This window comes from Sphaerodactylus townsendi, linkage group LG06 (assembly GCF_021028975.2).
Source record: "Sphaerodactylus townsendi isolate TG3544 linkage group LG06, MPM_Stown_v2.3, whole genome shotgun sequence".
In the NCBI taxonomy this organism is placed as follows: domain Eukaryota; kingdom Metazoa; phylum Chordata; class Lepidosauria; order Squamata; family Sphaerodactylidae; genus Sphaerodactylus; species Sphaerodactylus townsendi.
The window spans coordinates 12,942,260-12,956,782 of NC_059430.1; the positions used below are offsets into that span (position 1 = coordinate 12,942,260).

At 47.7% G+C, this 14,523-nt stretch overlaps 1 protein-coding gene across 4 annotated transcripts in view; it reads left to right on the top strand.

Annotated features, from left to right (window-relative positions):
• SOX5 (SRY-box transcription factor 5) overlaps nucleotides 1-14,523 on the top strand; it is a 633,967-nt gene that overhangs the window by 543,778 nt on the left and 75,666 nt on the right. For all 4 annotated transcript variants that reach the window (XM_048499520.1, XM_048499517.1, XM_048499519.1 and 1 more), the window contains exon 10: nucleotides 6,259-6,436. In XM_048499520.1, coding sequence (XP_048355477.1) covers nucleotides 6,259-6,436 — 178 coding nt within the window. The remainder of the gene's footprint in view (nucleotides 1-6,258; nucleotides 6,437-14,523) is intronic.

Below are 14,523 nucleotides of genomic sequence, written 5' to 3' on the forward strand. Positions count from 1 at the left end.
CCAAGGCCGCGAATGGCTTTGAAGGTCAATACCAAAACTTTAAACATGACCCGGTACTCGATTGGCAGCCAGTGCAGTTGGTATAGGACTGGCGTAATCTGGTCCCTAGATGTTGCCCCAGAGAGGAGCCTGTTAGTTTTTATACCCCACTTTTCTCAACCTTTAAGTAGTCTCAAAGCGGCTTACAAGCTCCTTCCCTTCCTCCCACAGCCAACACCTTGTGAAGTAGGTGGGCTGAGGGAGTTTTGAGCTGGCCAAAGGTCACCCAGCAGGCTTCATGTGCAGGAGAGGGGAAAACAAACTTGGTTCACCAAATTAAGAGTCCATTGCTCTTGTGGAGGAATGGGTAAAAGAAATCAGAGTCTGCCTCTCTTAACCTCTACACCAGGGGTCTTCAAACTATGGCCCTCCAGATGTTCATGAACTACAATTCCCATCAGCCCCTGCCGGCATAGCCAAGTGGTGGGGCTCATGGGAATTGTAGTCTATGAACATCTGGAGGGCCATAGTTTGAAGACCCCTGCTCTACACCAAGCAGATTTTTGGTGGGCTTCCACCCCATTCACGTCTTCTAACTATGGTCTTGAGGAGGCTCTAAGACTTGGGAAAGACGAACGGTTAAATAAGTGAAGCCATATTTCACTGTTGTGGCTTGTTTGCTTACAGTTATCAGATGACGGCCAAGTGTGGCCAAGTGTGCGTGACCTGCCATTAATTTACCATTTGCTTTAAACACACAATGGGTGTGAATAAAGAAAGAGGCATCTGGAGTGGTGTTTATCAGATCCAGAATGCTTGACTTCATGTTCTTCTAAGAAAGGCTATTTTGATCTAAGAAGTAATTATACATAATAACTTTTTTCCACCCAAAAAACAACCACTGCCTTTTCAGGTCGGACCATCTCCTCAGCTAACATGAACAAATAAACTGTTGTCCAACCAAAGGGCAACAGAACTTTAAAACCATCGAAAGTGAACTGCCTTTTATTTATTTGTTTGTTTGTTTGCAAAAGCATTTCCTTCCTTTCTGCCCTCATAGCTGATTCGTTTAAGCATAGCCAGTCAAATCTCGTTTTAAAAGCCTTCAAAACCAACCAACAAATACATCGTTAAAACAATTTGAAACCAGCGGTTAAAATAAATGCAAAAAAGATTAAAGCTTGCTGAGTGACCTTGGGCCGGGCATGGTTTTCTCAGAACTCTCTCAGGCCCACCTACCTCACATGGTTGGCGTCTGTTGTGAGGAGGGAAAGGGAACGTGATAGCAAGCCGGTTTGAAGCTCTTTGCGGCAGAGGAAACGCGGGGTATAAAAACCCAGCTCTTCTTCTTCTAGCATTGGGGGTTAGAGGTTCAAAGGTCTCCTTTTCCTTGGTCCGTGGTGGCGAACCTTTGGCACTCCAGATGTTATGGACTACAATTCCCATCAGCCCCTGCCAGTGTAACCTCTATCTGTGGGTTCTGTGGGGCAGAACTTGGAAGGAGTTGCAAAGAACTAAATTTAAAACAAAATGGTTTACTTCCTTAACAAATAACACTTTTAACATTAACATTTAACATTAACAATTTACAGTCCTTTTAGGTTGCATTTCAAGTCCTTATATTTACAGTCTACTGATAATGCCAAGTCCAATTCTTCCTGCTGGTGGTTGGCTTATGAAGACTTCAGAGGCTTGGTGAACGGGATCCAAGATGATGAAGGTCCCCAAAAGAACTCCCATCAACTACATACATCAGTGGTGGTGAACCTTTGGCACTCCAGATGTTATGGACTACAATTCCCATCAGCCCCTGCCAGCATGGTCAATTGGCCATGCTGGCAGGGGCTGATGAGGATTGTAGTCCATAACATCTGGAGTGCCAAAGGTTCGCCACCACGGACACACATAGCAAGCCCTGAAACAATAAATTCTAACATTTACAATATAGCAAAAATAAACAACTCCCTTCCCACTAGTTCCCAACAACTTTGCAGTTACCTTAAACAAGGTGTTAAGAGCTTATAAAGAAACAAATCAAGGTCCCAGCCTGGTAGCCTTGCTTCATCCAACTTCACCAGTTTTTGCAGCCTCCTGCTGCTTTGAGTCTCCACCCCTTTCTGGGTCAACCCATTCTGAACATAGGGATTACACTGGCAGGGGCTGATGGGAATTGTAGTCCATAACATCTGGAGTGCCAAAGGTTCGCCACCACTGCTGGTTGTTAGTGAGCTTTGTAAGAATATGATGGATGTGTGTTGTTTTTTGTTGACGCTCTTCCCACTTAAAACAGTGCAGATATCTTCAAGTTTGAAGGGCAGATCCCAGCTGATATCTGAGGTGATAGGTCTCGTTCAAAGTTCTGTCCATCAATCGAATAAGGCTACGTTTGGATCTTGGTGACTTCCATTTGGTGCTCGGACCGTACATTTTCATTGGAGACCTACAGTGCTTCGTAAGGCCTCCTTAAAGTCAAAGGGGCTGTACTTGGGATCATTCTGGGGGAAGAGTTTTAAAGAATCATCAGATTAAGAGTCCATTGTTCTTGTGGAGGAGTGGGTAAAACAAATCCGGTTCACCAGATTAGAGTCTGCCCCTCTTAACCGCTACATCAAGCAGATACTCTAGTTTCATGGTTACGATATTATAGTTAGGATGATTCCTGCTAATGATGAAAGAGTAGGGATGACTCGAGGGATTAGAGCTGTTATTTATTTAAAGATTACTTCTACCGTCCAGCTTTTTCCCACACTGCAATGTTGATTCAGTCATAATTTTCAATTTAGCTATGACAGTTACAAAAGTATTTTTTTTTTTTAAAAAAGGAATAAAGTGTACACAGGTAGAATAAAGGATGCAGGAAAGATGTTCGCATGCTGAAATCTGCTCCACTGTCATAGATCCAGAACCATGGAGAAGAACCGTGAAGAACCGTACTACCGCCACTTTCCCTGTTCGTTTATTCCAGTGAAAGCACATACACCCTGCCTATACCCGCATGCATCTGTTGTTGACAGATACTCAATATGTGTTCACTTTATGAATGAAACCTGTACCTGGATAAAGGTGGGGTTTGGACCACATATTCAGCTGTTCCTCATTGATTGTATCGTGAGAATTACTCAACAGATATGCAATCAAATTTATACCATGTACAGATTGGATGTCTGTTCACTATAACTTGTAATCAGGGTTACGGAATCGGGTCTTGTTCATTATTGTCTATACCAGTGGGCGACTTGTTCTTCAGGGGGCACCTTTGGTACCTAGGATCCTGCAACTGGTCGGTTTGCATCTGGGTGTTTGCTTGCAAACGATGAACTCTGACCAACGCCCCTCCCTAACTACAAAACAAGTTAACAACCAACCCATTTAATTAGATGAAAAGAAGAAGAAGAGTGTGGATTTATATCACACCTTTCTTTCCTATAAGGTGACTGAAGGTGGCTTACAAGCTCCTTTCCCTTCCTCTCCGCACAACAGACGCCTTGTGAGGTTGGTGGGACTGAAAGAGTTCAGAGAGAACTGGGACTAGCCCAAGGCCACCCAGCAGGAATATGGGAGTGCAGAAACACATCTGGTTCACCAGATAAGCCTCCGCCACTCAGGTGATGCGAGGAATTAAACCTGGTTCTCCAAATTAGAATCCACCTGCTCTTAACCACGACACCACGACACTTAGTTATTATCTTTAGTATTATTGTATTGTCGAAGGCTTTCACGGCCGGAATCACTGGGGTGCTGTCTGGTTTCCGGGTCGCAATTGTCGCCGTGTTCTAGCATAGCATTCTCTCCTGAAGTTTAAGCAGCTGCTCAGATCTGTGGCTGGCATTCTCTGAAGATGCCAGCCACAGATGCAGGCGAAACGTCAGGAGAGAATGCTGCTAGAACACGGCCATACAGCCCGGAAACCAGACACTTTAGTATTATTGTTGTTGTTGTTTGTACTGGTAACCCAAAGATTCAGGATGGCAAACAGCCCTTTAGGAATGAAACCCCCGGCCAAACACATGAACAACTAGGAGGAGACAAAACGAAAATAAGAAAAGGCGACTGGGGGGACAGACTTTTAAAACAGTGGACCCCCCGTGGCAGTTATTTGGTGGGTTGTCCTGTTGCCAACTCTAGACTGGGAAATTCCTGGAGATTTGTGAGGTGGAGCCGGGTTTGGGGAGGGGAGGGCTCTCAGTGGGGTATAACGCTGTGGAGTCCACCCTCCAAAGCAGCCATCTTCTCCATCTTCTCACTGGTCTCTGTTGTCTGGAGGTCAGCGGTAATTCCAGCAGCACTTCACCCACTGTAGTGGGATCAAATCCCGCTCTGCCATTTGCATCTGTTTTACTTTTATCTTAAACGTTTCTAGGCCCCCTTTCCATCCAAATAGGACCACCGCAGCGAGTCAGCGAAGTAGACTTCTACTCCCCAGTCAGTTTGGCCAGGGACAGTCCGGCCCCCAGATTTGTCATTCCTATTGTAAAGTACTTATTACTCCTCGTCAAACTCCTTGAAAATTTGAAGAGCTCTATGGCTTTGATACTGCATTTGATGGCTTTGATGCTGCAATTTTTTTTGATGCGAAAATTCTGTTCTGTTCCAGGGACCGATTCTTATTTCTTACTTCGAAGTTGTCCCACCACAAATGAAAAGCCTCTGTATTCTGGAAAAGTGGCAGAAAAGTATTCCAGAGGGTGGGCGGGTGGCACTGCGCCTATTAGCTCTGCCTTACAGCAGAATCTGAAAGAGAGATATAGGGCGTTTCCCCACTTACCTTTGTTGCACGCTACTCTCAGCGCGCGGCATCTCTGGCGTGTGCCTGGGCGTCCCCACGACCCCGCGCTCTGCGCGGGGTCATCAAAAGGCGCCGTTTCAGGGAGCGCCAGGGATGCCGCGCGCTGAGGGGGCGCAAGAGCGGCAGCGTAGGGGCAGCTGCGTTGTCGCTGCCTCTGTAGTGGGGAATGCCGGGGGACCCCGTGCTACTTGAGGAGAGTAGCGCAGGGCTTAAGGTAAGTGGGGAAAGGGCCATACACATCTTGAATTAGACGTAACCTTTTCAGTGGTAAGAGCTAAGGGATATCCTTAAAACAGAGTAATTCGATGCAGATTAATGTGACACCTGTAACAATGAATGTTCTTCTTTGGAGAAAGGAAGAAAGAGGCAGCTGTCTGTTAGTAACTAACCCCGACATCACGGCGATTTTTGTTTTTATTTCGGTAGCTTGGCTAGATCGTCGTTGCATAGTTCAGAATTTTATTTCCCGATTTAGGAAAAGGTACGAATCGGAGAATATGGAAGCTCACGTAACACGTACCTTAGACTCATATTTAGAACCGGCGTGGTGTAGCGGTTAAGAGCAGGTGGACTCTAATCTGGAGAACCAGGTTTGATTCCCCACTCCTCCACCCGAGTGGCAGAGGCTTATCTGGTGAACCCAGATGTGTTTCCGCACTCCTACATTCCTGCTGGGTGACCTTGGGCTAGTCACAGTTCTCTCAGAACTCTCTCAGCCCCACCTGCCTCACGAGGTGTCTGTTGTGGGGAGAGGAAGGGAAAGGAGCTTGTAAGCCACCTTCAGTCTCCTTACCGGAGAGAAAGGTGGGGTATAAATCCAAAACTCTTCTCTTCTTCTCTCTTCCTACGGAGACCAGAGAAAATAGATGCTTTGGAGAATGGACTCAGTGGCATCACAACCGTCCTCTCCCCAAACCACCCCATTTCCCCCAGACTCCAACCTTAAATCTTTAGGAATTTCCCCATCAGGAGCTGACAACTCTATTACCAGCTACCCACCTCTCCCTGACCCCAGTGGCAGCGTTCGAATTTCATCCAAACACACACCTGGCTCTGACTGTAACAATCCAGACATGAATCCATGTTCAAGGTGGATTTTTTTCTTTTTGTTTTTAAGTGATCATAAGCAAGATGGCTGCGAGCCCAAAAGAATGCTTGAAGTGTGTTAAAGCTTAACCTCAGGAAGTAATTAGTTAAGGAAGGCATCTTTGTAAGTAGGCAAAAACTTTTCAGGACTGAAAAAAAAAACTAGCTACATTCCTGGCACTAACAAGTCACAGATGGAAGAACACAAACACACTCGAGGCTGAACAACAGGTCTCCGAGGGTTTCTGGTTCTGAGGAAATCACTGGTTTTTCCGTCTAATTTCTGTGAAACTTTCCTTCCCTACCTGCACGTATGGCAGCCTCACCTGAGGAGGCCGACTGCAGCTTCGAAGATGGCCCCTGACCCGATTTCTCTCACCCACTTTGTCCTCTTGTGCCCCTTTTAGGACGACGCGGCCCAGCCGCTGAACCTGTCGGCGAAAACCAAGATGTCGGAAAGCAAGTCGCCCACGTCGCCCACGTCTCCTCACATGCCGGCGCTGCGAATAAACAGCGGGAGCAGCTCCCTGAAATCTTCGGTGCCAGCAACGTTAGCCAGCCCTTCGGCCCGAGTTAACACAATAGGTAAGTTCTGCGTCCTGTCGTTATTTCGGCCGAGTGGGCCGGACCGGCGGCACCGAGATTGCCCGTGAGAGCCCAGCCTCTTCGGGATAAATTCCGTCCCTTCCTTTGAATGGTTATCCCTAATCAGGCATGACCAGCTTTCGAATAGCTGCACGCTCTCCTGTAATTTCCCAGATACGATCTTTCCTTTCCCCACTTTTTGGTATCTTCCCTGCATTTAGAAGCCGTGCCGTTTCCCGGCCCCCTCCCCTTTCAGGGGAATGTAGATTTTGAAAGACAGCACCTGTAATGAGAGATAATGTAATTGGATAAAAGCTGTGAGGATGGCTGGAGTTGTAAAGGTCACTCTTGTGAAGAGAATTAATGCGTTATACCATTAATAAACCATGGGAACTGCGGACCCAAAGATAACATACTTAAGTTATTGTTAATGACATAGACTTCACGGCCATATATCTTCATGCGACAGATGTAGAAAGGGACTTTTTGAGGTTACCGAATGGTATCACGGTGCATGTCGACTTAGATAATGGAGCTTTGATCCCCCCCCTTCTTTGAAGTAGCTGAACTCTTTTTTGGCTGGTCGGTTTGGCTGACTTACAGCTACTAGCGGGCCCGGCCACGCGTTGCTGTGGCTGAGTCTGGTGAAGTGGAAAAGGAAGAAAAGGGGAAGCGAACGTTTCGAACATGTGTCATTGCACAATGATTGCAAGGGAGGGGAGGGGCCCCTCGCTCCCTCTCTCCCGTTCCCTTGCATGGAAACCCGGCCAGTCCCTCCCCAACGTTCCCCTTCCTCTGCTAGGGTGGGTGGGCCATGTGCAGGTGGCTGGTCCTGTCCCTTTCACTCCCTTCCCTTGCAGGCGAATTATCTAGCGTAAAACACACTGGGAGGCATGAGCTACGTTGTGTTCAAATTTCAGAGCGTTTGGTCCAGCAAACCCCTGGACCCTCCCTCACCTTCCCCTTCCTCCACTAGGGTGGGTGGGCCATGTGCAGATGGCCCGCCCCATCCCTTTCACTCCATAAGGCAGTGGTTTTCAAAAGGAGGAAGGCATGGTTGGTTCCCTTGTATCAGAGGGTGTTGCTTTGACGGTCAGCAGATGACGCTGTTGCGGAACAGAACTGTGGTTCCAGCTGTCACAGGTGTGGCATGTACACAATAACTGGCACAGTTGTGACATGTACACAACAGGAGGTGTAAAAACAGTATGGAAACCTAGCCACACACGAATGCGACATTGTGTGAAAATTTCAAAGCAATTGGTCCAGTAGTTTGGGAGATTACCTGTCAGCAGAAAAACGCACTGATAGATTTTTATATATATATAGATAAGTGGGAGAAGAGTCACAGTCCTAAACAGAGTTCCATCCTTCCATTCCCATTGACGTCAGTGGACTCACATTGGTATAACTCTGCTTTAGGGTTTCCAGATTCAGGTTGGGAAATATCTGTGGATTGGGGATGGAGCCTGATGGAGCGAGGTGGGTTCCGCACAGCACAAATGTAACATCTTCAGGACATTATAAATAGTGTTTTGCGGAAGAACCTTCTCACAGGTGTCTTCCCTTTAGTAAAGCACAAAATATTGGTTCAACAAAGGCAGCATGTAAAAATGGATGATAATTCTCACATTCGTTCGGGACTATATTCTGATAGGGAAGCATACAGTTTTTTCAACCACTGCACCAGAACCAGAGGTGGGATCCAGCAGGTTCTCACAGGTTCCCGAGAGTAGGTTACTAATTATTTGTGTGTGCCGGGAGGGGGTTACTAATGGGTGATTTTGCCACGTGATGTTTGTTTTAGTTACGCCCCTCCTCTTCAGCAGTAGCGCACAGAACTTGAAGCAGGCTAGCAGGAGGTGCACCGGCGTGCGTGGCAGCCTGCGCCTGCGTGCATTCGTTTCCTGCCCAAGGACTGGCGCAGCGGCTGCGTCCTTGCCACAGCCCCGCCCAGCAATGTCCTGCCCCCGGAATGCCTGGCCACGCCCCCGTTGTGCCCCGCCCAGCCCCATTGGTGCTACGCCACAGTTTGAATCCCACCACCATGGGAACCTGTTACTAAAATTTTTGGATCCCACCACTGACCAGAACTGACCGAACTAACTAACTGATCTGAGACATGGTATGAAGCAGTGGTTCTCAACCTGGGGGTCGCGACCCCTTTCGGGGGTCGAACGACCCTTTCACAGGGGTCGCCTAAGACTCTCTGCATCAGTGTTCTCCATCTGTAAAATGGATAAATGTTAGGGTTGGGGGTCACCACAACATGAGGAACTGTATTAAAGTTAGGAAGGTTGAGAACCACTCGTATAAAGCATTCTAATAGCTTCTCAAACACTTTGTAAAATGGAGAGCAGCATTCCCGTACAGATTTGCTTACCATTAAACTTCCAGTTACTTACGGGCAGCATTTTATAGCACAGGCAGCAAAGGACAATTTAGTTGTTGAAAGGGGTACAACAGCCATGCCAGGTAGGCCTGCACGGCTGCCAGCTCCAGATGGGTCCGGAAGATATTCCGGAACGTGGATCCAATCAGCCCTTGAGGCATTTTGAAGGACTTTAAAACGGTCATGACATTTTCGTGGCGGTTCCAAGGACACCGTCACATGACCTAGTTTGGCCCTGAGCTTCGGAGTTATTGGGTGGTGTATGGGAAGCGGGAAGGTCTGAGCTGAGGGGAGTTTCGATTTTGCATGTCAGGCCGCAAAACCTTGCTGATGCTTGCTGGGTTCTCCTGACTTCGAGCCGTCCACTTTACCAGTCCTCCCTCCCATCTCACGGGGGTTAGGGACGCAGCATCTCCCACTATGTGGGAAATCGTATACAATCCCCCCCCCCACCCCACTTCCAGCCCAAGTCCTCCCCCTGGGCCGGGCTCTTCCTCCCTCCTCGGGCTACCGCCTCCTCCCGCTGGCCACCCTGCCACCTCCTTCTCCTCTCTCCTGCCCGGGACTTCCAGGTGGGGGCAACTCCTCCCCCCCCGGTCAGTCAAAACTGCAGTGTGGAAAATCGCGATGTAAGAGCGAGGGCTGTACTTTAGTTTATTTTGTTTAGTTTTATTCGTTATATATTTTCACCAGATAAAATCACAGTGCACTTCAACATTTGAAATCTAATCTAAAATCCAGTGGCAATATACAAGTACCCGTATTCAGAGGGGGGAATTCAAATAATGTAACAACTGGTTGTTTATAAGCACCATTTTAACAACCGGCGAACCTGCTGAATCCCACCACTGCCCGTATTTTGACATATTTTAATTATTGCTATGGCTTTTTATGAACAGTGGAGTATTTTCACGTAACAAAGTGTAAGTGAGCCTCCTGAGAGCTGGCTTAATAGCAAAGAGAGTCAGCCATCGTGAGGGAGATCCCCAAACTGAGATCACAGCTGTACCATTAGGTCCTTTAGACAAGCTCTCATCCCCGTCCCCACCTGAAATACAAGGATAACAATATTGGCCTGCTTTGCAGGGTTGTTGTAAGGACCGCAATGAGATAATGTGACCGAAACATTTGGATTTCTGAACCTGCTCTTCAAATGCTGAAGATCGTGTTAAATCTTCCCAATAAAATAAATTTCTCCCACTCCTCAGGAAAGTATAGATCGGCCTTCAGAATTTCTTGGCAGGCGCAAGGCATACACCTACTCTGCTTTGCACCAAAAATAACTTAACCCATTGGCTCTCATCATCTCCGTTCTTTTAAATGTCGTTTGGCAATCCCGATTGCTAAATGAGTTTTGGGTACTGCGGTTCTCTTTTCCTGTCAGGGATTTCTACCAACCCGAAGCAAAAAATAATAATGATAATAATTTACATTCAAGTGGCATCTATATTAATCATTTCCCTGCACGCTAGCATCTTGGCAGCTCCCGAAAACATAAGGATTGCTTGTTTTCTCTCTCTTTGTGTGTGTGCGTGTGCGTGTGTGTTATTTCACTGCCTGGTGCCAAACATTCTCAAAGATAGCGATGCTTAGGACGAAAGCCCAAATAATCTGGAGAAGAGCATGGCTTCTAGTTCTAAAGCAAACTTTTCTGGAAAGAGGGGATAATACAGTTTATAAGCACCATACCTGTTTTTAATCCTGGCCACCTGTACGTTTGCCAGCAACCATCTGTTAGCTTTACAAATATCATAGTTGATTCGCTGTAGATAGCAGCTACTAAGTGTATAAATTCATTCTGTGTCAAACCCTTTCTATCCTGCCTGCCAGCTAAAATCCTCCAAGGCATTTTACAATCATTGGTCTAAACAGAACAATAAAATACCTTTCAAAAGCAATGCAGAAGAAGAATTTAAAACCAGGGGACGTGTTTAAAGCCGCAGAATGGAGATAGCTGAAGCAGTGGTCAGCCACAGATATAACTCGGAGCTTGAATTAAGGGTTGAGAGCGCAGTTTGCAAATTGACTCGCTCAAGTTGAAGATTTCCATTTTAGATTCATTGAAAAAGGAATCCCCACCTCACGGTGGGGCGCGGGAAACGAGGCCTACAGAAGACCTCTCATGGTATTTTTGATTGAAGCACGAAAGGGAGAGAGGAGAAAAACCCAGAACCTTTTGTTTTGAAAGCGTTTCTTGCTCCTCTTGCCTATTTTCCCAGTTAAAATTAATGCTTAATAACTTTCACCGAATAACACTGAAATGGCAACAAGACTTCCCGGCAACCACCATGAAAAGGAGGGAAAAGAAGAAGAGTTGGATTTATATCCCCCCTTTCTCTCCTGTAGAAGACTCAAAGGCGCTTACAAACTCCTTTCCCTTCCCCCCTCCCCCACAACAAACACCCTGTGAGGTAGGTGGGGCTGAGAGAGCTCAGGAGAACTGTGACTAGCCCAAGGTCACCCAGCTGGCATGGGTTGGGAGTGCACAGGCTAATCGGAAGGTAGTGGACTGCAAACATGAGTCATATTTCCGAATGTTTCTCACATTTTTTTTTTTTTTAAATCCTGAGCAAGGTTTTGTAAAGAAGAGGAAGAAGAGAAGAGTTTGGATTTATATCCCCCTTTCTCTCCTGTAGGAGACTCAAAGGGGCTTATAATCTCCTTGCCCTTCCCCCCTCACAACAAACACCCTGTGAGGTAGGTGGGGCTGAGAGAGCTCCGAGAAGCTGTGACTAGCCCAAGGTCACCCAGCTGGCGTGTGTGGGAGTGCACAGGCTAATCTGAATTCCCCAGATAAGCCTCCACAGTTCAGGCGGCAGAGCTGGGAATCAAACCCGGTTCCTCCAGATTAGATACACGAGCTCTTAACCTCCTACGCCACTGCTGCTCCCATCTGCAAAGAGTTGTCAGTGCTAGGATGACAAATACCTGGAAGTTTGGGGTAGGGAGTGGGAATGGCAGACTTTGCGGAGAGATGAGTGGCCTCAGTTGGATATAATACCATAGAGTCCACCCTCCAAAGCAGACATGTTCTCCAGGGAAACTGATCTCTGTTTGGCCCCTTCCGCACATGCAGAATAATGCACTTTCAATCCACTTTCAATGCACTTTGCAGCTGGATTTTGCTGTGCAGAATAGCCAAATCCACTTTCAAACAGTTGTGAAAGTGGATTGAATGTGTATTATTCTGCATGTGTGGAAGGGAAGAAGAAGAAGAAGAAGAAGAAGAAGAGGAGGAAGAGGAAGAGGAAGAGGAAGAGGAAGAGGAAGAAGAAGGAGAGGAGGAGTAGGAGTAGGAGTTTGGATTTATATCCCCCCTTTCTCTCCTGCAGGAGACTCAAAGGGGCTTACAATCTCCTTGCCCTTCCCCCCTCACAACAAACACCCTGTGAGGTGGGTGGGGCTGAGAGAGCTCCGAGAAGCTGTGACTCGCCCAAGGTCACCCAGCTGGCGTGTGTGGGAGTGTACAGGCTAATCTGAATTCCCCAGAGAAGCCTCCACAGCTCAGGTGGCAGAGCTGGGAATCAAACCCGGTTCCTCCAGATTAGATACACGAGCTCTTAACCTCCTACGCCACTGCTGCTCCCATCTGCAAAGAGTTGTCAGTACTAGGATGATAAATACCTGGAAGTTTGGGGTAGGGAGTGGGAATGGCAGACTTTGCGGAGAGGTGAATGGCCTCAGTTGGACATAATACCATAGAGTCCACCCTCCAAAGCAGACTTGTTCTCCAGGGAAATTGATCTCTGTTTGGCCCCTTCCGCACATGCAGAATAATGCACTTTCAATCCACTTTCAATGCACTTTGCAGCTGGATTTTACTGTGCGGGATAGCCAAGTCCACTTTCAAACAGTTGTGAAAGTGGATTGAATGTGTATTATTCTGCAAGTGGGGAAGGGACCTAGTAAGCGTCGTCTAGTTGCAGCTGCCTTATGGAGGCCTTAGCAAGGGGCTTTCAGGGCATGTGAGAAGCAGAAATGCTTTGGCATTGCCTTCCTCTGCAAAGCCTTCACTGATGGTGAGCCTTCTAAATTAGTGTTAGGGCTACACAGGACCACTCAGCGCAGCAAAAAAAAAAGATGCCGGGAGCACATCTTAAAAAGAGGCAACCGCTTCTTGGTGCTCTGCGCACCCAAAACAAGACATCCTGGGGATGTTGTTTTAGAAGCCTCCTCTAATGTTTCTCCTGGACAGCAGAGGCACCAGGGGAGAAAAGGCTTTTTTCTGTCCAACCGCTAGGCTGTCCATGGCCGTTTCCTGCTCAGCTTGCGCCTGACGTTTTGTGTGCTGATGGAGGGGTTCTCCCTGCCTCCATTTGCTGAAGGTTGCCCCAGGACGTTTGCTCTGCAGGTTTTGATCCTGGATGCCTTTTCAGCCCGAAAAGTACATCGTTGTACGCAGCTCGACCTGCCGATTCCGGAAATATATAGTTTTCCTATCTTAAAAAAGAAATGGGAGGAACTGTATTGGAAGATACTCAGACAAGCTCATGAGGATCACAGCCGCTCAGAAGATGGGTCTACCACCCATTGAAATGCATTGGGTAGACTTGTCCTCCATGGGGTGTCTTAGTTTTTCTGTGCAGTAAGAAAAAACAAAGACAGTCTGCAGAGGGCAGGTTTACCTATGCTATTCAATGGGCAGTGGACCCATCTTTTGAGTAGCTAACTTTCTCGTGTATGTGTGCATATCTTCAAATACAGCTACTCCATTTTCTGTTGTTAGAACCTGGACTAGGAATTCTTCTCTCCCTAGAACATAGGTGTTGAACTCGCGACCCTCCAGATGTTATGGACTACAGTTCCCATCATCCCCTGCCAGTGTCATGCTGGCAGGGGATGATGGGAACTGTAGTCCGTGACATCTGGAGGGCTGCGAGTTGACACCTATGCCCTAGAAGATAATTCCCCTCTTTGGCTAGAGCAAGGTCCTCCCCCCCCCCCGCAAAAAAACCCCTCTCGCCCTGCCAACATCACAGGTCTATTTGCAAATGCTACACACGTCTGATCATTCTGGATCTTAGAGTTCATCCTCACTGTCAGAAGCTGTGGCTGCCTTATTAACTCTACCCCCTCCCAGCATGTCAGTCACACACTTAGACCATGTGAGGGATTAACACTTTACATTCAGGCTTTTCTGCCCCTGCTGTTTATATCCGTCACGTTTAGCTTCTGAGATCTGATGAAATGGGGCTGTGCCATGCTACCTTCCCTCTCCCAGGTTGGGGGACCGGAGAGCTCCTGCTATTACAACTGATCTCCAGACAATAGAGATCAGTTTCCCTTTTGGAAATGGCTTCTTTCGAGGATGAACTCCAGGGCATTGAATCCAGCTTACTTCCCTTCTCTCCCAAACCCCACCCTCCCTAGGCACTCCCCTCCCCCCCAAAAAAAACACCCAGCTATTTCCAAACACAGAGCTGGCAACTCTTGTAGTTGTACAAAAAGGAGGCTCCAGCTTAGAGTCATATTGGGGGGAAATGGCGCCCGGGGACAACACCTGCTCCAGGCACCACTGCCCTGCCTCCGTGCTCGAGGGCGAGGCTTGGGGGTAGCTTGGATGGGGACCACAGTGGCAGCAAGCCAGCAGCACCCCCCTTGAGCCCTGCCACCAAGGGCCTGGAGAGGGAAGGAGGTGGCTCAGACGGGCACTGCAGCACGCCGGCTCTGCCTTTAAGTGCCTCCCCTGTGCTGA